The sequence below is a fragment of the Gasterosteus aculeatus genome, chromosome 1 (assembly GCF_964276395.1).
Source record: "Gasterosteus aculeatus chromosome 1, fGasAcu3.hap1.1, whole genome shotgun sequence".
Classification (NCBI taxonomy): Eukaryota; Metazoa; Chordata; class Actinopteri; order Perciformes; family Gasterosteidae; genus Gasterosteus; species Gasterosteus aculeatus.
Window position 1 is genome coordinate 7688333 of NC_135688.1, and position 24413 is coordinate 7712745.

The window sequence follows — 24413 nt, forward strand, 5'->3', positions numbered from 1 at the left end:
GAGGCCATGGGGGTAGTGAGGAAGAGAGAGCACAGAAAGACAGAAAGGAATACAAAAGGTGAGAGAGGCATACAAGTAAACTTATAATTAGATAGCGGAACCTTGTAGGCACAGGAGGACAGAAAAAGACGGCAAGCCAGAAAGCGTGCGAGAGAAGAAGAAAGAGAGAGAAGAGAGAGAGGCTGGTAGGTGCACTAGTTTGACCTATTTTTCAGCTAAACTGCTCCCAGATGGCAATGCACTTGTCTGCCCATCTCTACAACAGACAACCGGGGACAGACACACACCCACACACAAGTAAATCTGCATCCAGCACGCTCTCGCCTCTTTATTTCGGGGTCTTTAAAACGCTGCCACAGTAACGCTCGTGCACTCTTCCCCTCCTTTTTGCATATGTGAGTCAGCATCCATAGCGCATGGCCTTCAGCAAGCCAATGAGCAAATGGCACAGCAGCACGGACGACCAATCACATTGCAGCCTCTGACCGAGCTGACAGAAGCATGCAGAGATGAGGTGATTAAAGTCAACTTCGTTGCAATCAGTTGGAAGTTCGTTAAGTTAATCTATCTTAAAGTAATCCAATCTGAAGCAGGACTCCTGCAATACCTTCTACAATCATGCAGGTTATAAGATGTAGAGAGAAGTTCATTCGACTACATGATCATTTTGGAGGATGTTGCCTGGGGTGCTGTTCAACTGCTTTGCACACATTACTCAGAGAGGTGGAATTTTTATTTTAGCTTATAGCCTCATCGGAATAGACAAGATGAACCAAAATGTTATAACCGTTAGGATTGGGGGCTTCATTGCGGCGTTGTTGTATTAGACTGTATTCGTTTAGCTAGATGCACCTAAGAAACTGACCACTGAGTGCACTTCAGCTGCTCTCACTGACTGTGACACATGCAAGCAGAGGAAGACGTTTTATGGTTTTCAGTACTGAAACAATCCGTCTCTCAATTGATTTGTCTAACCTCTGTGCAACGTACGACATACTGCCGATGTAACGTGCGATTGTTTGGAATAAGCCCACATGAATTCATTTGAACAATATTAGCAGTGACAAGATAAGCAATGAAGTTTGTTTTCTCTACGTGTTTCTCTTGTGATATCTCTCTTGTGTCTATTTTTCTCCGTGTCCCATCATCACTCTCTCCACTTCTCTCTTACGAAAGAGTTTCTCAAGGCTTTCATAAATAGTTTGCATAACAGTGCTACATTGGCTACAGTGAGTGCACTCACCGAACAGCATTTATCATGCCGGAGAGATGAATATCCATAACAGTTCTTATAATAACATGAAGTCAGGAGGGCTAAAAAAGAGAGGACAGCACGACAGAGAGAGTATAGTAAAGGACGAGGACGGAGGTAACTGTGAGGAAAAGAAAGTTAAAAAATAAAAGGGGAAAATTAGTTGGAAAAAGGTTGTAGAGGACAGATTGATAGAAAACAATAAAAAAGAGGGGAAGACGTGAGAGAGAGAGAGCGAGAGCAAAGGAGAGGATCAGACCAAAAATTTGAAGATCCGACCAAAGAATCTGGGCACGGCCTTTGTATTTTGAGACAAATGGCCAATACTGGAACCACAGAAGTATACAGATGAGTGTCCTGTCTGTTATTTAGTAGCTATCCATCTTAGCTTCTCTCACACATACACATTTTCAGTCATGTGTTTTTCTAAAACAATATTTTTCAACTCAGTTTTAAAGAGTAAGTCTGCTGCTCTTCCAAACTTTTCTTATTGATGACACATTAGCACAAATAAAGAGCAATTATTCTCTCTCAATAATTAAAACTTAATCACAATAGTCAAATAGATACGTGGCACATAGGAATCTCATGATTAAAAGGGTGACCCACTTCGTGCCGTAGCCGCCCCAAAATGACCCGTGTGTTGCGAACAGCCCCAATCAGCCTCTAGGGCTTCTGAATACATCTGTTTTTAAAGGCCAGGCCTTTCCTTGAATGTTACTCTAACAGAAGTAAATAATGCACTTTGTGAAAGGTTGATTTCATATTTCATAAGTGTTGGTTGCGTTAAAGATGTAACATCAGCAGCATTACCAAAAGAAATAAGTCAAAAGAAATGCAGATTGTGATTCCACAGACATCGTTCTAACTGACTTCATCTATTGCAAATGTTTGTATTTGTTCATTCTGTTTCACTAATAAAACGTGCAATAAAATGCTACCTACTGTATACTATGCTTTGGCATTGCAAGAACAGCACGCAGAGGAAAGCAAACCAAAGGCAGCCCAGCCCGAGGATGCCATAAATAAATAATTTCCTCTTTTCATTCAACTGAATTAACAACAGGTTTGAACTCTATTCCCACAGTTGACTTCTTTCCATCCGCTCCTAATTAATAAAATTATCTTTTTCCGCAAAAGAGAAGTTTGTCTCTCTAACTCCATTAAATACTGGTAAATGGAATTCCACATTGACACATAATACGGATTCTGAAGGAGGATGAAAACTCACAGCAACAGCTGTGTTCTATCTTTACCAGTTATTTATTATTATTTATTTTTAGTTATTTAAGTGTGAAATTGTGTAAATTTACTGTCATTGATATATTGGACACAATATACCAATATGACGCAATCAATATGATGATACTGTTTCTCTATCGTCATAACTGTTTGAAATATTCAGAAAAGGAGGGATGGCGAGAGAGAAGATTAGAGTAAAGACGACTGAAAACAGACACACACACACACACACCAGTCAGAAGCATATGGTACACAAATAGAACAAAACATCACGTGCATACACCCACACGGCAAACACAGGCACATACAATCATGTCCCACTGTAAACACATATGCATCTACAAAAAGAAACATCCACGGATACTAAAGATTCCGGCTTTACTCTGAAACAAGCTCACTGCAAGTCGGAGGAAAAATTCAAATACATTCTTTCAAATTCCATTCAACCATCTGCCAGTGACTCTCACCTATAAACTTAATTATTGGAAATAATGGTCTCTTATTTGTGGCTACCTGCAGCTAGAGTCTTTCAAAAAGAGGAGGAGAACCTCACTCCTTAAAAATCTCCATGTAAAGAAAGGTTTGACTCCCCAAATGATCATTCTGGTACAGGGGAAGAAACACTGTAGTTTGGCCCAGCGCTTGATTGATTGATTGATTGATTGATTGATTGATTGATTGATTGTACATTTGTTTCAGCATTAAAAAGAAGTAAAGGCCTACAAACGGAATACATTTAAATATGTAGGTAAACAAAATATAAAATGGCACACGTTGATAAAGTTGACAAAGGAGGAAAAAAAAAACTCACCTTGATAGGTTTCTCATCCGGTGTCAGCACCTCCTCAGAAAGTTCCATCATCTTCAGAGCCATGTGTGCAATTGGCTTTGCATGACTATCAACCTTCTTGTGAAGTCCTCCTGCCACGCAGTAAGCATCGCCTATTGTTTCGATCTGTATGAAAAACAGCAGCAGCAGCAGAGCTGAAATAAATTAGTGAGTCTTCGGGAATGTGCCATTCACAGCAAGAGTTGGTGACCTCAACAAAGACACACTCGCAGCATCTTGCGTCCCAGTGGCCAAAAAATAAATAATAAAAACAACAAGCATTTATATTGAGTCGAGACGCCACGGCTTTAATCCTCAAGATTACAGAAACACTATCTATCTATACACAAAGTATCTTTATTAAAAGTCTTAAAACAACTTTAATACGATTCTATCAAAGTAATTACAGGTTTATTTTATTATATTGGTAAGGAACCATGAAGAATATCAAATACAAATGCTGGACACATTGTGCAGTGTTAGAGATTAAAGATAGCTTAAAGATAATTCATGTATTCTTAGTGGACAGACATACTTTAAAGATTTAGCTTTTAATACAACTGCAAAGTTTCAAAGACTCCAGGGGGCAGGGGGTGGGGGGCGGGGCTCTAAGTTCTTGGGAAAACTGTCACTTCCTGGAGAACATTTATCTTTAGCAATGAACTCAGGTGACCACATGAACCGGTAAGCAATACCTTAAATGACATTTGACATTCATTCACAGTTTAGAAATGGCCCCAAAGAATCGGGCCCCATCCCGTCATCCCGTCCCCTACTGCGCCGCATAAGGAAACCAGTGTGCGTCTTTCCGTCTACTGACCTTATAAACATCCAGAATGCCACACTGGTAGTCAAAGCGTGTGTAAAGCTCGTTCAGCATGGAGATGACCTGCATAGGTGTACACTGGGCACACACAGCAGTAAAACCCACGATGTCTGAGAACAGCATGGTCACATCATCAAATTTGCGAGCGGGCACTGGCTCACCCTGCCAGAGTTTCTGTGCCACATCGCCTGGAAATATGGAATAGAGGAGATCCACGGTTCTCCTCTTTTCCTCCTCCAGTGCCTGGTGAGTCCGCTCTAATGTGGCCTGAGAGAGGAAGAAGAAAAAAAGAGAAAGGAAATGAATGTTCTGGTCGCTTTGCTTTGAGGAAAGCGCCGGCGGCAATGATTCGAGGATGTGGGGGGTAGTGCGGCAGATTTAAACAGCCGGTGCATGTAAAATGTATTTGTGTATTCATTGGATGGGGTTTGCTTACGAGCGATTGTGTCTGTGGGCGAGCTTCATAATGCAAAAATCTGTCTCATGCGCCGGCCGCTATACCGTTGATGGGGCGAGCAAGTGAACCTCCGATGTAGCTATTTATAACAGCGGCCTGGGGGAGCGGCGGCAGTGAGAGAGCGTTGCAGTGAGCAGATGCAAAGGCTTGGGTCAAAACTCAGTGACTTGTTCAAGGGTACTTTGAAAGCAAATTACAAGAGCCAAGGAGTCCCAGGGGCCACGTTATGAATCCGTCAGCGCAGCCCAAGCATTGGATTAAACAAACTCAAGCATGGACCTGCGGATGTGCAGAATGTTTTTGCGCATTCCACGTTGTGTATTCTCAAAGACGCTGTGGACATCGGTTGTCATTCGCCATTTAGATTGTTACTCGATTGACAGGGTGGCGGGTCTCGACTAATGTGAGCCTGTCAGGGACACAAGATACTTCCGATGTGATCCGCTTTTTGTACATTTAAACAATTGACATATGGATGAACGAATGCGGAAGGCGGAACGTAATTGACTTTTAACATGAAGCCACAAAGGAGCAAAACATCTGAGTGGCTGATGGTGAGATCCGATGAACTGAAAGCTCCTTACTTGTCATGTACTGTACATATACAGTATAGAATAAAACCCCGAAAATGAACCACTCTACCTTAAGTTTGTCCATTCTCTTCTTCAGGCCATCCTGGGCCTTGGCCTGCTCCCCCACCAGGATCACGTCCCGTGTGGCATCGTGGATGGGGATGTCCGACAGGTAGAGGCCTCGGCCCATGAGCTCCTCCAGTTTATCAACACGCGGAGAACCCAGAAACATCAGGGAGCAGGACTCGGGCACGTGGATCATCTGACCCTTCAACTCCATAACCTGTTAGAGCAGTCACATGGGAAAGGAAGGAGTTACTACGGTTGAGTCGTTTGTCAAGGCTGAGTAGATGCAGAAATACACTAAGACAGAGAAGAGTGGTTAGTTTGTTTTCAGCCTCTCGCTACTACGGCTGATTTGTGCTTTTCTTGAACCCACGTGCTCCAATGTAGGGACTTCCACACACCAAATCTGAAAAATGTCTTTAAAACTCTTTTTTAATATAGTATAGTTTTAATTTAGCAATACAAAGTTGAATGTATAATGCAAGTTGACCTGTATAAGAGGAGGCTGTTAAAAACTGGGTTGACCTAGTTATTAGTCATCATCATAATGTCACTGTTTGACCCACATTCTACCCAGATGCCCTTGAACAATTGTCACAAAACAAATCGAGAAGCAAACTTGTTTAATATTAATATTTCCGTCAGAGAAAAGAAACACTTGGGAGGCTGCAGCTCTACCAACAACTGCACCGTTATTGCCAACATAATAAAACACTGCGATTGTTGGTGAATACCAATTGGTTGCAATAGCTTTATGACATGTTCCACACGAGCCCTAAACCGCGCTGACGACACCCACAGGTTAGGGGAGAACAAGCGTATAAGCCTGGAGGTAAAGAGGAGAGCGATTGAAACATGCACGCTGCCGCCCTTAACAATATGACTCCAGCTCCGTCGTTGCCCCGTCCTTCCCTTTCTTTAGCTTCTCCTTTTCTCCCCACGGTCACCTGTCTTTCATTCAGTCGCTCTCTCTCTCTCTCTCTCTCCATAGTGTCAGATAGATTATTCCGCCAGCGAGCACACTGCAGCCCTGTTTTATTTATAGCACACGGCTCTCCTAGGTCTGCATAATAGATACAGTCTACTTCTACACACACACACACACATAGTATGTTATTACACACATAAACACAAAATACATCCAACTGGGAAATCCACAAACTGCTTCCGACTGTCTGTTTCACAGGAACACACATAAACATATATGCAGCCCAAGAATCAACAAATGCAAGTCCCCGGAAACACAACTTGCTGTGACCCACTTTGTATGAACTACTGATTGAATTGAACTTCCAAATTTATAATACTGTTTTTATCACAATAGAATATATTGTATTCAGTTGAAATGACTAATCAGTGAGATCTGGGAACACAACAGTCAAACGACACACTGATTACACAATTACGATATGTGATGAGACTGCTGCAGGTAAAAGTGAATGATTTGTTACAAGTCAGCAACGCAGAACGTACAGCTGGGCTTTGCAACCTGCTGTTCACAACTCCTACTGGTGTGAACCTTGAACAGGCTGCGCGTTAAAGCTGAGGCCACTACGCAGTGCAGACTGAGTCCTGTTTGCACCCAGGAGCCTCCGATGGGGGTTTTCCCTGCATCAAAGCATCCTGATCCAGCAAACTCACGATCGGCGCGGCCTTCCCTCACCGCCAAACCACCTCCAATGCCGCCCCTTCTCGCTTTTTGTTTCGTCGCATCGCCCCGTTACATGAAGACGACTGAAACATCCATCGAGCGACTGCCGCTGCTTTTTGAATTTGTGCACAGTGGGTAGGATGTGACCGGCGTCTCACCAGATTACTCCGCGTGTCCGCCTGTGAACATCCGTCGCTCTCATTCCTGTCACACACACACACACACACGCACGATACGAACATACATGACAAACAACCACACACACATCCCCCTGGAGGCAGCAGCGCTGGCCTAGTTGTGCGTCCGTGTTTAACTCAGCGCTCTCCTCTCCTTCTGCCTGCGTCTCTGGCATCACGGCACAGTGGAAGAGGACGTGAGTGAGCGAAGGAGGAAGGAAGGGCGAAATTAGTGCTTTGGAGAGAAAGCGGCGCACAGTAAGAAGGGGGGAGGGAGGGAGAGACACGAGGCAGAGAGAATAAGGCGGGAGGGCAAAACAAAATAGAAAAAATGTGAGAATTAAAAGCATTGTAGAGACTATATATATATATATATAGCTATAGATTCACAAAGAGGGAAAGGAAATGTGAGGAAGGGAAAAGTAAAATGAAGACAGTGAGACAAACAGTAGGAAACATGCAATAGAAGGCCTATAGCCAGATGGCACAGGTGAACTTCAGAATAATAATAATAATAATAATACAAAGAGTATTTTTTTTTCTGAAAGCGTCTGAAAACAAAGCAAACCGCTTTGTCCTCGTCAACATTCAATAATGATACTTACAATTACTTACAATCAGTCCTTGTTCAAGGTGACTTCATTGTCACCACAGGGAAATAACATTCTGCATTCTGCTGTTTATTTCCTCCACTATTCAGATCAAACCTTTATTGATTGATACCCTGAAGCTTTGTGACCTTTCTGCCACCTGACTTCACTCTGTGTACGTGTTTGTGTTTTCTGTATTTCCGCATGATTGAGGTTTGTTATATACCGCATACGTTTATTCTAATGTTTTATGTCTTTTAGTAGCCAGACCTGAGCAGCACACCCTGCGATGTCACATTCTACATACACCAGATCTATCTTCTTAGTGCACAGATGCAGGCTCCTATCGCCATAGGCAACAGGGAGCTGGAGACAGATGAAAAGGAAAGGATGGAGGGGGTGAGAGTAAAAAGAGCCAGAGGTGGATATACAGGTGGGAAAGAGTGAGGGACAAAGAGAGATAACACAAGAACAAGACACACTGGACTTGACGTACAATCGGCAGAGATGGAGAGAAGGATAGCGGGAGGTGCGACGGACAGCTAATGGATTGTCTTTTGTGAGGGGACTCTGGCATGTCAACACACATTTGCATGAACAAGCACCGAGAAGCAAAGAGTCAATGAGTCAGCCTCTCTCATCCCTCTCATTCTCTCTCTCTCCAACACACACACACACACACTCGTATCTCGTTAGACCCGAGCCATATTGTGCCGTATTCTTACATCCCACTCGCACAGTAAATGAAATGCACAAACTCACACACTAACTGTAGCCCAGATAGACATTACATTTAAATAACAAAGCAAATGCATTTGCATGGGATTTGCTTGTACCTTCTGGTTTGGAATGAAACCAAACAAAAAGAATACGCCATTGGGATAAATTCATTTGAGAGAAGAATCAGAGGTCAAACGAGTCATATTACAGGATCTACGCAAGGAAAGTCGGCATACATTATATTCAGGTAATCGACTAAGAGGATTGTTTGAGGCACATTTAAATGGATTAACAGGGTGATGCGACACACTTTTAAAGGCTATAGTTTTTGCTACATCTTTAACCAACAAAACCAAAGGGCATGACTGTGAACAACTGCTTTAAGCCGTTTCGTGCAAAAATGAATGAATAGCCAATTCCAAATTGAAAAATATCGGGTTAGTCTGTTCTTTTTCAGTCCTGATACTGATGGAAAACCCAAGAACAACCCAGCTAAAAACTGTATGTCTGTGGAATAGATACAACAAGCAGCCGTAGAACTTTTTGGCATAGCAAGCTTGAAAAAGAGCTGATGTGCTGGTTGTTAGTCCATACGGTAAAGCGGCGTGCTGCTAGCGGCGTGCTGCTAGCGGCGTGCTGCTAGCGGCGTGCTGCTAACGGCGTGCTGCCAGACACAAAAAGCATTTAATTGAATAGAATGATCAGTCCCATTGTCACAGAAACCCCAATAAAAGGATTGGATTCAGTAACAGATCTATATCCGATATCTGCATCGGATCAATGCATACCTAGAGACTTATTTGAAATACAGATTTATTTGGGTTATATTTATAAAACTAAGACTCATCTGTATGAGTCTGTTCGTCCTGCTTACTATTGACGCGTATTGTTTACAACCATCCTCGAGGTTGTAAACAATACGTTATATTTTTCTCTTTGAATAAGAAAAGTCTCAAGGACTTCTATTATTTTTATCCTTGTTACAAAAAGCACACAGAGATATTTGTTTCTTGTTTTATACTTCTGATATTTCCGTCTTCTCTCTATGTCTGGTTTTCTTACTCCATTGTGTTTTCATACGCCCCGTTTTGTAAATGTATCAAGAGTGGACAGAAACAAAGGAGGCACTGATTTTCAAAGCACTTTCTATACTGAGCAAACAAAACATCATAGCAGTGATTTATCCAGAACCAGATCAAGGGTGGTGCTAATGTCAAGATGGCCTTTGTACTCTGACACGCAGCTGCTCACATGCAAAAAACAAAAACACTCATTTAGCCACCAAATAGCAAGTATTACACTACATTGTAGTTGAACATCCTGGCTGGGCCTCACAGACGTTCTCCTTTGCTTTCACAAGTCTTCCCTATCCTTCATCTCCCGCAGCATATTGTATTTGTTGCACACGTCATAGGGAAGAGCAGGGTTTGTCTCACGGAGACGAGACAACTGCTGGTTTAGGGCACCAGCTGCACACACACACTGTTCCCCTAGAGGCATGAAAAGCACCGCCTCATCCCAACCACAGCTTGGACTCCATGACCCGAAGCAGGTGCACATCCGCAGCTTGGACCTGGTCCCAACCAAGTGTTTCAGCGTTTACATTCTCTGTCGTAGTAGGCCAAATCATACATTTCTCAAATAGTGAGTGCATAACCTTGTTGGTATGTCCTATAACCAATAAAAGTGTATGCTGCTGAGTTCAGCACTTCTGCCGGTCACTGTACAGTCGTGGCATCACAACCGGACGGAAGTCCCGACTGCTTGATTTATAGCAGTTTAACTCAATACGGGCAGTCCGGATCTCTTCGTCATGATGAAAAAGTAACGGGGACATCTGATAACAGAAAAGGATAAAGCAAATAGTGGTGTAAAGGAACCATGAGAAGAAGTGACCAGGTAGAGGAGAGCTTTTGAGGACAGCTTCTGTGTGCTGATTACAGCGCTCACACCAAGCGGGGAAGGCAGAGGGAGACTTGACCTTTTCAGTAGGTCTTTGGACGCCCCTTGCACATGTCCCTGGGTGAAAAAAGGAAACTGAAAATCCACTACAGGCTATGGACACACATAAGGCGACACGGGGGACGGCTCTTTTGTGGCCTCTTTACCTTGGCCTGCCGCCTTCTCTCGCTGCCCTTAAAATGTCAAGCCCATCCTTCTCGTTCTCTCCCACTTTGTTCTGCTTTTCAGCTCAGATGAGCAAGGATTTTTATGGCAAAAATAAAGCACAACAACGTCCACCCAACCCACCGCCGGTGATGGGGTTTGGAGCTCGGAGCCGGTGTCTAACTTAAAACTACAGCAGCATAAGCTGTGAGGCAGCTAGACGGAGTCACTGAAACCTGCACCGATGTGCTGAGGAACATTTCTTCATTCAGTGGGCTGAGGGTTAAGAGATAAGAAAGATTATAAGGCCACCACGAAAAACCAAAACACTGATGCTTGAGCCGACCCTGAACTCCCTTGCTGTCCTTCCGCTGTACTTCCTGTCTACTATCTGGTATCACACAAGGTCAAACCCCCCCAAACAATAAACAGACTAAAGTTGGTCTCTCTTATGGGAGAAAATAAGTGAAATGGGGGGCCCTTCTTGGGTAATTGCTGATGTTTTTCCATTCTTGAGCAGTAAAACCTTTTTAAATCGAGGAAATGCCTGAATGCATAAGAGGACGCAATTAAAGAAGATGGGAACATGTTACGGCGGAGACATTGCAACGTGAGGCAAAAAATAGAAATGTGTAGGAAGCAGAAAGGAAGAGATAATGATGGTGAACTTCTGCGAGACACTGACACAGTGGATGACAGATAGAAGACGAGATGTCTTGTGTTGCTGACTATGAGGAGGGGAATCCTGCAGCTCCAGTGAGGGTTTTATTTATGTACTGTATGTATGGAGGATCTCTGAAGCCACGCACCTGTTGACCGGCTGTCATCCGTTTTGCCGAGGTTTAGATTAATGCACTTAACCCGGGGGTCGGTTCATTTGGACAAGATGCCCAAATATGAGCTCAGTCCACACAAAACTGAAACTAGGCCCAACAGAACAAATCCATAACTAAGTCTGGTTCATCTACAGAATCAACCGTCACCCTGACGACACGCCCCAGAAGAGCGCACCACAAAAATGAGAAAAAAACACACAAAACGAATCCTCAAACGGCTCAATAAGCAGGAAAACATTGGGGGAAATTTAATTTCACTAAAACCTGTTCATAATCAGTTGTGTTAGCAATACGTGAGTACTACATGTTTTTATACCCGTCACATTTTTATAGGTTCACATTTGCATTCGTCGAGCGACCGAAATGTACCTTTAAACAACATTAATGAGCCAATTTCAATTGACATGTTTCCAGCTTCCCACTTACCTCTGTAACAAGATCATTCTTTTCAGAAAAAAAGGGTTTTAAAACGAAAACTATTTCTTCCACAAAGTGGTTTTAGTGTCACTTTCATAATAGTTTCCTTCCATACTACCACACGTGAAAAAATGGCCGTTCGTGTTCACTGGATAAAAGTACAGAGCCTCTTCAAAGTGGCCATCCTTCTCGTTCTCTCCCAGTTTTACAGCAGTTAAACTAATTTAACTGCTGTATACAAGGTCAGTAATGCCCAACGATATGTTATCCAATCATTCAACATCAGTAGTCAATCGTAATAAAGGATGTTGTTGGTTATTTTTTCTTCTGGCGGCGTGACAAATCAGAGGACAACAAACAAACACTTACACACTTACACGCACATACACACACACACACACACACACACACACACACACACACACACACTTTGGCTGGACTGATCCTTCTCCTCTCTCTGAGTTCTATTAATCATCAGGGTGTTTGGTGCTAGACATTTACAGCCTGCGGAGACCAACCAATCAATAAAGAACTGGATCATATATTCAACTCTGATGTATTTCTATTTCCTGGTAAACCAACTCAAGCCTCCTAATTGCCATGCAGGAAACATCACAGTAGACAACATACTACTGTTACACCCCCAAAAGACTAAGACTAGAGCAAATGATTGATATGTTCAACTTCACTATACTCAGAAACAAACTACAACTTCTCTAAACGAGGCGGCCTTGCACTGCAGCTATGTCGTTTCATTTGACAAAGCTCTCATTCGATTACGTAACAGCACACAGATAGTGGTTTCTTTTCTTATTGTTATCATTTAGAGTGAATAAGTCACAAAGTATTTATTAATAAACGTGATACTCGGACAGGTGGATTTCATTGTGTGTCACACTGATTATACTCTCATGACATGATCATATCATTTTGGATAGAAAACTTGATTAGAGTTCACCAAGCACTAACACTACAATAAAATACGTGGTGAAAAGTAGAACTGTTATGCATGAGATCTTTACCTTCTCGTTGGTGCCAGACTGCGTGGTATCAGGCTTGGTGCGGATGGTAAACGGGGATGCGAGCCTCAGCAGGATGCCCTTGAACGACGGCTCCATCTTGGGTGAGACAATCTCAAAAAAGTCCCTGAACAAGAGGGTCCGGTGAGGCTCAATGCGAGCCTGTTTCCTCAACCCTTCCCCCAGCTGCAGCAGCTCCATGCGGGGCCCCAGGACCAGGTGAAATGGAAAGGCACGGCAAAACGTGGCCAGGCCGATGCACAGATCACTGGGGTTGGTGGAGAGTGAAAGAGGGGGCCGACTGGTGCTCACTGAGGCAGCATTTGGGACGGGCGGTAGACAAGGGGGGCTCGTCTCCTGGATTTGGAAGGACAAGCAAACTGTGGGAACAGAAGTTGGAAAAGGAGAGGGAGGGGACGGGGAGGGCGTGGCAGCGGGGGACGCAGTCGGGGTGGGCGCCGTGGGGCCTCCGTCGACGTGTTCTGCATCTTCATTTGGCAATAGGGGAGTCAGAGGGGGCACCTCTTCCACCTCAACTTCCGAATGGAAGATCCGGCGGGCCACGGCTCTGATGAACCCCGGCATGACCAAGCCAACGACAGAGGCCGGGTTGAAACAGTGAAGGACCCAAATGTTTCCTCTTCCATCGCTTTCTCCTGGCTTGCCAACTTTATCCAATTTTCTTCTGCCTTTGTCCTCCTCGTAGGGGTCCTTGCACTGAAAGGAGGGGCTCTCAGACGAGGCGCGGCGCCCCGTGGAGGTGCGAATGTGTTCCAAAATGGCGTCAAAGCCATTGAAGAAGTCTTGGAGGTTGCCTCCCACAGCCCGAAGCACTCGTTCATTTTCTTCAAAGCAGAGGCCAAAGAACTCCTCTCCGAAATGTTCTCGCAGCTCGCAGAAGGGCACTCCTGTGAAAGAGAGGAGGCCAAACATCAAGGTCAGCGATGCCAAAGAGTGGTCTTTTGAGGATAACCACCAAAAATACTGATATTAATACAAAAGGCAGATGTACAACAGAACATCTAACCTGCCCACATTCACATAAGCGAATACATACACCAAAATTTTACTTCCAAAAACAAAAGACTTGGATCACTGTCGTTAAGAAATAGTTCTCAATGCGTCCCCTGAGTGCTTTTACATGAAATGAGGCTTTACATGTGCTCCTTTAAATTAACAATTTAAACTCAACAAAAATATTTTAAATCTCAGTTTTCCAATTACAAAATAAAACTGTCCAAAGCAATCAAAGCCATGTCGAAATAATGGATATTGATGAGATAAAACAATCATGTCACATGCCTACTAAGGGAATAATTACTCAGGAGAAAATAGAATCAACAGATTATAGCTAAATTAAAACAGATATGTATTCATGTATTATAAATACAAGTTGACACCACAAAAATAGAACAAAAACAGAAAGAAATCTGGTCAAACTGCTTAACCCGTGCCTAAGAAAAGACACCTACTCAGCACAAGATACACTGTGTGCAACGTGCACAGGAAAAACTGAGCTTAGGACAGCAAACAGTTATAGTTATATTGACAGTGAGATTGATGGATGCATGGAGCATTGTGAACTGGGTTGAAGAGGGTGCTAATCCTTGTGAAGTGAAGATTAAGGGTTTTCTTTGCAGGATTCCAGGACAAATTACGGACCTTGGACATAGAGTGGAACTACTGCTCGTGCAAATTGAAATGAGTGAATCGAGGTGGTTTGGGCACAGAGGCCTTTAATGGCAGCGAGGCCTCCTGGACACCTCCCTGTGGATGCATTTCAGGCATATCCAGCTGGGACCAGAACTGGGAACACCTTGGCATCTCTGTTTGATAGTGTCACACACGCATGTAAACAAACAATACTAAATCCAGAAGACCATACATTGGGGAAGAAGAGAAGGAATAAATACAGGGCAAATAAATACATAAACAAAGTCATTAACACACCAATTTGTAGGCCGATGTGACCATCCACACACACATCTCCTTTATTTACCCAGTATGGTGGCCATGTACTGGAGGATTTGTAGGACATCTTCTTCTGAACCAGAATTTTCTAGAAAGGGGCACTTTTCTTCTCTCCTCTCTCTTTGCCTCTCCTCATTGCCAACTTCCTGACACCTGTCAAAGACATGAATCGAACACGCAGAGCGGAAGCCACGATTAGCCATGACATTGACGAATAAGAAGAGACAACAAGGTGGCAAATGGTTAATGAACCCACATCCCATCTCTTCAATGGACGGGTAAGAAAAGTAGTTGGGGAGTGGTGGCAAAAATCCAACTGAATAGATGTTTTTGTGATTTTGTGGTCAATGTGCAGATTAAGTGAAACAGCTGGACAACAGAAAGGCAGGGAAATGTTCCCAAGGTCACATCACCAATGTCAATAAAGGAAGAGCAAGAGATGCTCTTTCACTTCCCAAAACAGATTTATTTCAGTCTGGGAATTAGACCACAGACACTCTGGTCACGAGCCTCATTTCTAAACGTTGCACTGTTCCTACATGTGTGTGTTGTCCAGCAGAAGCATTACTTTTTTTTGGATTCTAAATAATTGAGATACTAAATAAATATATAAATATTAAAGGACCACTGTCTTTATAAGGTTAAAACATAAGTAGGTTGCAGTGTAGACGAATGACACCAGGAACAAGTGAGTGACAAAAGGTAAGGGCATCTCTCCTGTCTGCACAATCGTCATTGTTACATAAAATTAAAATGGATGGTCGGGCAGTAAGGGCGAATAGCCGAGGAAAAATAAAACCCCCAAAGAAAGGTCCCAAAGAGTTTTCTATATTTGTGTTCAGCATGTGCTTCATGGACAATGTCAGTGTGCGTCGTGCCCGGCTGAATCATCTCTCCTGCGCTCTACTGTTTGGACACGGACAGTAAGAGAGAGGCAGACACATGAGGTGAAAGAGTGTGTCTATATATATACACACACAGAAAGAGGGCAAAAAAAAGTCAGAAAAATAAAGGCGGAGAGGAGAAAAAGTGATGGATGGGAACGCTAAGACAAGACAGCCGGTGGACAGCCGGTGGACAGCCGGTGGACGGCACGTAGACAGCGGGTGCGCAGACTAATAAAAGACGGGAGTTAGAAAGAAAAACCGGCAAGTGGTGAAGAAAGTCTTACCTGATCTCTTGTTGTCTGTAGAACTGTAGAGTTCGCTGCAGAGCCTCCTGAACAGTCTGCGTCTGCAAGAACAAGTACAAGTACACACATTCAATGTGTATTTGTGTGTCCACTATTCATGCAATGGAGCAAAAATACTGAACACTTTCACTAATCCACATTAAAATCATTGCAAAAAATATATTACGAACTGAATTGTTGGCTGTCTTTCTTGCAGCTTGTTATAAGGTTGCATCATTCTCTGTTAAACCAAATATATCTACACAAAGTCACACCCAGACTTCACGCACCACCGATGATTACTGTCATCATTTCATTTCATATTTCTGTGGGTCGTTTAGACAAGTTCTACTAATAGCCCAGCCTCTGTAAAATACCTCCATCAAACTCTGAGGATGTGTGTGTGTGTGTGTGTGTGTGTGTGTGTGTGTGTGTGTGTGTGTGTGTGTGTGTGTGTGGAGCTGGCCTATTTTCCGTGACCGTCGGTCTAAGCCAGAGGAGGCGGGTCCAGCGGGATTATCTGTGACACGGCTCAAACGCAAAGACCATAGTGACAATACTGGAACACAGTGTGCCAGCTGGGGAGGTCATCCTGAGGCCTCCGGACACATACAGGAGGGTTTTCGTGTGTGTGTCTGTGTGTGTGTGTTTGTACGTGTCAAGAGACGGAGAGGTTGTAGAGAATGTGAAGAAAATCGACATATTAGTCAGCAGATGTTTTAGGTGAACATGGTTATTTCACCATCAGGTTAAATGAGAATTAGACATGATATTATAGCACATTAATTGGTGTTACATATATCTGTAGCTTCTCTTCTCAGTGCTCTTTTATTTTAAAGTGTATTTAATTTTGAGAACGGTTGTTACAAAAATACTTTCCACCCTATTAGCTTTATTGAGCCAAAGGGAAATAATGTCTCCTCGACCTCCTCTTACTGCATCCTTCATTCAGCTACTCATTTACCACAGAACATGCGCATTATAGTGCGAGAACACAAGATTCCTACAACATGACCAAACACACATGCATTAACTGCTATCAGCCACACGTGCACACATGTGCAAACACACATACGTCGTCATTAGTCCACGTTGTTGCGGTCCCTGGCGTGTTTGCTGTACACACAATGCTAAACCTCAGCACACAATAATCTCTCTAACCAACCTTACTAACAGCTAGTAGATTGTTTGGTTGTCAAAAATGAGTAAAATTAGGATATAATTGGTAAAAACAACAAATTGTTATTTTTATTAAGTAGATAATATCATTGTTATTGATGGAATGCTTGTAGCTGAGTAAATCTTTTTAAATAGGATGTAATTGAGACGATGGTGATTGTGTGTATTCAGGATAAATAAAAGGGAAGATTGGAAAAACTAATTCCATTATAGGAAAGCGGCCACGTAAATTTTAGCTTCAAATTTAAAGTCAAACTTTCTTTCTTTCTTCTTTTAAGACCTATTCTCCTTCCCTCCTTGTCCTCTTCCCTGTGGCCTTCGTCCAAACCATTTGGTCTCATTTGTTTGCTTTGTTTCTTTACCTTGGGAGGGGAGCAGTATCTCACCAACACCCTCTTCATCCCACTTGCTCTGTTGCTCTGCATTGCTTTCCTTCACAAATAGGTCCAGTCACACTCTTCTCCACTATGTGAAGGTGCCTCCGTCTCTTTTACTTATTCCTCCCCTCGGTTTATAGCATCTCCAAATCTCCAAAAGCCTGAACCGTTGTGTGGTCCCCGGTCACAGTGCACTGGGTAGTGGTGCTCAAGCACCAGATGAGACCCTGCAAGATCCCAGCATGGGACACATACCATTGTGTTCAAAAACAAAAAAGTTAAACAGGTCAGAATTGCCTTTCTTACATTTATTTAACGTTGCAGTGAAAATATAAACCTAAAAGAAATGGTCTTTACTCAAGATTTACTTGTCTTTTTAAAAGACGATTTGAATATATAATGATATGTTGTAATTAACCTTTCCAAAGCAATTTTAATTGAATATATCAATACCAATTTTTATCAAATGCAGCTTAAACTCGACAGGTGTGTCGTTCTACTTTGCACACGAGCAGTATGTACCGATCACGTAGCGAATGACACTCATTAGTGTTGAATCTTTGTAGCATGAATTAGCTGATCGATGACATCATAATGTCTTAAAAACCTGCAAGGACTTCACAACAAATCTACTGACAAATCCAATGCTAAATATTAGGCATCCATCTGTAGCTTCAACGGACTTAGTGAATGAATGAATGAATGAATTTAATGTCGGAAAAGATTGGAAAAGAGATGCATGCAAAATGTGTAGCGTACTATTTCATTCTAAATGATGCTTTTTGCAGCAGTTGCTCAGAAATGTTTGTATGGCTTCATCTGTTTTCATCCCTTTCAAAGCTGCCTCCCCACAGCAGGCGAATGAACCGATCAACGTGCCCGGCCTGCAGGTCTGTGTGATACGAAACCTAAGGTTAAACATAACGCTGAACGCATAAAGCATAATTCCAGTATGATTAGTGAAGTGAATTCTGGTCACTTGAGGACACAATTACGTATTTTTTAAATCGATGAGAAGGAAACCATGCGAGTTGAAATAAACCTTGTGACTTACAAGCCTCTTGTGCATCTATCAATTCTACTGTAGTTCTCATTTTATTAACCAACAGACCGTATTTATTTCTATAGTTTGGTAATCTGGTTTTTTATAGGGAAGATGGAGCTGGGATACGGATTTAAAAGAGACGACAGAAACTAGCACACTCACGCAAATGTTGCGCACTGTTCATATTTGTGGGCAACACTCATGGCCTTTAATCAGGGTCACGGGTTAATGGCCACCTTCCATGTGAATACATGAAAGCGGGACCAGGAGAAGGAGCGAGACGGAGAATGAATGTTTGCACACGTGTGTGTGTGTGTTTGAGTCTTAGTTTAAGGTTAGGGTCGGGCTGAGCCTAGTTTAAGGTCAGGACTTGGAAAGGTAGCAGTTACGGTTAGTGTTAGGGTCTCCAGGAAATGAATGAAATGCCCCTAAAGGTCACGCAAGCACAACTGTGGGTGTGCGTGTCGTTGCTTCTGGGTCAGTGTGGTCAGGGTGAAGACAACCACAGAGAGCTTGCTCTGTTCTCTCCGTCACGGTCCATTGCAGTCAACAACAGACGCTGCCACTGCACGCAGCCACAGTGTGTGTGTGTGTGTGTGTGTGTGTGTGGAGTGCGAGTGTCAGTGAATAAACACTGTGCCGTTTTGTTGTTAGTAAGCGAGGGGATATAATATGTGTATGTCTATTGGCTAATTTGATGGTGAATGCTCCTGCTTAGTTCGCATTGTTTTCTTTCATGGCATTCTTTCTACGTATTAATTATAAGCACTGAGCTAAAATGTCATCCACTGTGGCTGTTTGTTTGAGGGTGTGAGCCGCTGAGTTCAGCTTACATGCAAATAAACATCCATCAGACAACGACGAAAGGACCTTGGACATTTAATCTTTCCCTGGAAGCAAAGCACGACACCGTAATGACCCTCACATACAGACAGAAAAGGGCTCCATTGACACAGACACCAAGCTGATGTCTGTAATTGCACTTAAACGAAATCATACTTACACAGAGACACACATGCACGCAGTTTCACAATGCCAGTGGATATTGTTGTGTGGTACAAACCCGCCTTTAAGTGTCCAATCTGCGCTATTGTTTTTGCAGTTGTATTAAAGATCAGGGCCAGTAAGAGCTGACGGTTAAGAGCTGGAGTTGGCTCTCAGTGGTCCTCTTCGATACACACCACCCGGATTTTTAGCTGCGCTGCTGAATTTAATTATTTTGGGGAGGTTGCGCCTGGGCAGCAGAAAATAAATAAATAAATAACAAAAGGCTGATAATCACTGCTCTCCCATATGGACTTTGCTGCAGCATCTACAATATTTCTCCCTGGAATGGGACCACAGGGTCTGAGCAATTGCAATTAGGAGACACTGCGGTGCTCATGTTATGTGCGTAACCAGCATAAATAAAGGGTTTGTCAGTTTGTCAAAAATCCCAAATGCATTTCTCCATGTTCCCTCTTCATATGATTTGGTTTCACGTTTGTTTCATACACGTGAAAACCAGAGCAACATGAGAATGTCCATGTAGTCTTCTCACCGGCCAACATGGTTTGGAGATGTTTAACTAGACCTTTTGGTGTATTTATTTATATGAAGTCTGTTGTCTGTGGATATTGATGGGGAATCTCAAATAATAAATAGGTTTGCTCTGTCAGTCAATTACAAAATATTTTCATTTGAGAGCAACGTTTCCTCACGCAGATTCACAGGCTGCAGACTGTAATTTAACTTGTTTGACCCGAGCTACTTATATATTAAGGACTGACATATAGAGTATACCATTCTTTCCCAACGCAAAAGGGGCCGGATTAGAGGAGATGCAATCAAATCTGAATGTAGCCTCCCGTCACAAAGGACTGTACTCTATAGCAAATGCCCTAATCGCACATCATCCCTCGTAGATTGACTCAGTTCCAATAGCTGCTCTATTACATTTGAGCCGGTATTACGACTGAGAAACACAGAAACAGGCTCCCTCGTCACACTCCTTACATATAAACACATAGAGCATCTCTCTCTCTCTCTCTCTCTCTCTCTCTCTCTCTCTCTCTCTCTCTCTCTCTCTCTCTCTCTCTCTCTCTCTCTCTCTCTCTCTCCCCCTCCCTCCCTCCCTCCCTCCCTCACAACAATATATTTGTTATATAATCGGCCAGATGATTCAGGCTGAAGGATGAAAAGAGGCTCTTTTTTTTGTTCAGACAGCACAGCAAGCGTCACATCATCATGTGAGAAAGGACATCGTCTGGGATTGCAGACAATAGCCTCCAATGGTGGAATACCACCTCCAATGAGGTGTCTTCAACTTTGCCGACAGCTGTTTGGAATGGAATGTATGCCTCTGGTGGTTCATCCTATTGACTTTCTCTCTCGAAATAAATAGGCTACCGAATGTCTACTGAAGACCAGAACAGTTATTGATTTGGTCTGCAATGTTCAGCTCGGTATACAGAATGACAAGCAAACTGGACCTTATGCATTCAAAGTGAGAATGCTCTAAAAAAAAAAGTGTGGTGAAACCATGCATTCAGTTAGAATGCGTGGCATGTAATTAACCGCACCCTGATTGAACATTAATAAAGTTGTTAATGCACAAGCCGTCTGAATAATAATGATAATAATAATAATAATGAATGATATTGTAGGTTCCCACCGAGCCGCAGGCCTACCGTGGGTGAGGTCAGTCTCCTCAGGCTCTCCCCCAGCGAGTCCAGGTTCACGCGTCTCCTCCTGGTGACCCTCTTGTGGGGACCTCCGGGCCCCTGCCTCTGCTCCTCGCCCGCCGGGCACGGGCCCGGGCCGCGGCCGTTCCAGAGCACCGCTCTGCGGGACGAGTGCAGGGAGGAGAAGGGGCAGCCCCGAGGCTCCTCCGCCGGGTCGAGCCCGCCGTCCCCTGCGTCTCCGCCGGGGCTTTCGAGCCCGCAGTCCGAGCCCACCGAGCTGCTGAACGACTCGGACGAGATCTTGCGCGACGACGAGGACATGATGATGCTGTTGGTGGTGTTGGTGGTGAGGAAGAGGAGGGTGATGGTGCCAGTGGTGGAGTCGAGGATGATGAGGATGCTGCTGCTACAGTCGGTTCCGTACCACGTCCACCTCTGCGCCGGGGAGTCATCAGATAGTGGCGGGTGAGAGGGTTGTTGGGTGGGTGAGGGGGGGTGAGGTCCGCTCGTACGACGGTGCGTGCATGCGACGTGCGCAGGAGACGATGTCCAGGTCCGTCTCCGCTCGTGAGACGCGTCCTTCTGCGCGTGAGACTCCGCAGCCTATTGAGCGGGAGACGGCTGGTCCACCGGGAGCACTAACGGCACGCAAACATTTATGTAAGGGGGGGGTCTCTCCTCTTGGAAAAAAAAAAAAACGTCCTCCTTTACCCCCCAAAACAAATATACGAACAGACAGACCCTGGCAACATTTCTAAAAAAATAAAATGTTTTTTTAGTTTTTTTATTGGTTTTACGTTAAAGCGGTGAGCCGACCTCGACTGACGGAATGGCAGAAAAGGGAAGAAGAAGAAGAAGAAGAAAAAACAAAACGATATAAAGCTCGCCAAAAATCCACATGCTTGTCCACCGCGGTAATTCCGACACGTGAATCATATTCTATATAAATATAGATTTATATATAGCCTATATATATATATATTTTTTTTTTTTGCTGGAGTCCGGAAGATGTCGCGTCTCCCCTTTGAGTCACAACAGATGTGTCCCCTCTGCTTCCAGTCCTTCTTGTCCTCTGCGACGGTGGCTCTGCTGTCTGTCCGCTACGCGTCCTCTCGTCATTCCTCGTCCTCGCCGGCTGCTGCTGCTCGGTTTTGGTCTCTGTCGGTCAGGTGCGTGAGATGGGGGACGCGGGGGAGAGAGGAGGGGGGGGGGGGGGCGGTGAGAGATGCGTGGAGTGGTTCAGTGGACACTTGACACCTTGTTGGACATTACCCATTGTTTTGACATATTTCGAGGAGTTCCCCGCGAGCGCATGGAACACAGCTCCGTACGCTCGTGAAGGGATTTGGAACCCTGTATTTTGGGTTCATTGTAATATTTCTTCCCTAAATGAAATTGATGGACAACATTCCATCATATTCAAGACAAAAAAATGGTGGAAAGTGGGCATTCATTCGTGATTGTTTTGCATATTGTCCAAGTCTATAGGACATCTTTTAATGGTTGATGCAAAAATTGGAACAGTTCACATGAGAACGATCCATCTCCATGGCAACTGGTATAACTCCACCAGCTGATGAAGACCAAGGGAAAAGCCGAGCTGGCCCTAATTGGGGATTGTATTGTAAAAAATATTATTACAGCATAGGGTTACGACTCTATACGTAATGCATATGTATATAAATACAGCAGGTGGTAGATGAGGGCGGCGGATCAACGACCAACCAGCAGACGATGGCCCCTCGGGTCAACCAACACATTAAACCGGCCGCGTGTTTGGGCAGCCATCCACTTTGTTTCAAATGTGCAATTTAAAATAACAGTAATTTAGAATTTTGGGTTATTGTTCCTGTCCAGTTTTACAGTGTTGTATGCGGTTTCTTTTCATGTAGACATCTGGTAATAAACAGGTAATATCTCAAACAGCAAATTAAGCAAAACACGATTGTAATCAATCAGTCACGGACATTAAACCAAGTTCACGATCACAACGTGCCAAATGTGTCCAACGTGGGTATTCAAGGGCAAATCACAGGCGCATAATGAAGCTGGCAGCGGTGGCACGCGCTTGTACGCTCCCATTAGAGAACAGAGTGATGCACACGTCGGCACTAATCACGGCCATGACCTTGACCTCCATTGGCAGAACATGTCTGGTCAATGAGGGCGCAGAAAGACAAGCAGAGAGCGAGGCGTTGAAAACCGACGTGATGCTTGCATGACACACACACAAACACACATTGTAATTTCCTGGAGGTGCCTACTAATTCATTTGACTTTCTGGAGCAGCATGACCTCAATAGATTGCATAGAATTTAGCTCATTCTCTCTCTGTCTGTCTCTCTCACACACACACACACACACACACACACAGTCGCTCTTCCTGTTTCCTTATCTGCTCGCTTGCTCTCAGCAATCAGCCTGCCATCCATCAGTAATAATGTGTCCATTTAATAAAGCCAACACAGCAATGGAATGAAATACGGTTCCAGGGAAGATAAGCAATAGCAATACTGAGTGCAGACAGGGCAACAGCTCGGTAGCTGCGTGCTCGGGCGATTAGAATAAATAGAAGGGGGCACCTCCTGGTATCCTGGTGATCTCATTCAATGGGTACTTCTGACATGGATGGCGTCAGCTTTGAGGAACATTGCCATGGATGGAGGAAGGATTGAGCTGCCTCTTAAGACCGAACTGAACTGAACAATTATGTGCAACAGACAGACTTAATGCACAGAAACATGGACTCATGTGGTTCAAATAAATACATGCAAAAATAAGAGAAAAAAAAACATTTAGACAAAACCAGCTAGGAGCAAACAGGTTCAGCAGAATCTTTGAGCCTGAAAATAATTGTTGTGGAATGCAGGAAGATAAGATTTAGTACGATGACACACACACACACGTACGCACACCAGTGAGTCAAACTCAGGTTTTCCACAGAGATAAGCAAGCACGTACTTGCAAAATAAAACAAAAAATTGTAAATTCATCAGTTACCTGCCACATCACTCACAGACACACACAAAGTACACAGAGTATTTGAATGTTCTGCGTATCATTGCCTTAAAAATGACCAGAAAGGAGATGTGTGCGCGTGTGTGGCTGAGACGGGGAGAATAAATGTCAGTCGTGGTCATAAATCCGCCCTCAGCCAATCTAATTGGCCATAACCGTATATCACTCCAGAGCGCTGTTCTGCTTGTAACCACAAACCTTGGCTCGCTGTCACTCGCCTGGTGTAAGAA

At 43.8% G+C, this 24413-nt stretch overlaps 1 protein-coding gene across 1 annotated transcript in view; it reads right to left on the reverse strand.

The window, feature by feature from the left end:
- Positions 1-22181, reverse strand: part of gucy1a2 (guanylate cyclase 1, soluble, alpha 2) — a 28294-nt gene extending 6113 nt beyond the window's left edge. The window contains exons 1-7 of the mRNA XM_040182012.2: positions 21172-22181; positions 15902-15963; positions 14759-14883; positions 12763-13667; positions 5249-5461; positions 4144-4416; positions 3306-3449 (exon numbers count right to left, since the gene is read on the reverse strand). Of these exons, the coding sequence (XP_040037946.2) occupies positions 3306-3449; positions 4144-4416; positions 5249-5461; positions 12763-13667; positions 14759-14883; positions 15902-15963; positions 21172-21486 (2037 nt within the window). The 5' untranslated portion in view covers positions 21487-22181. The remainder of the gene's footprint in view (positions 1-3305; positions 3450-4143; positions 4417-5248; positions 5462-12762; positions 13668-14758; positions 14884-15901; positions 15964-21171) is intronic.
- Between the last annotated feature and the right edge of the window lie 2232 nt (positions 22182-24413).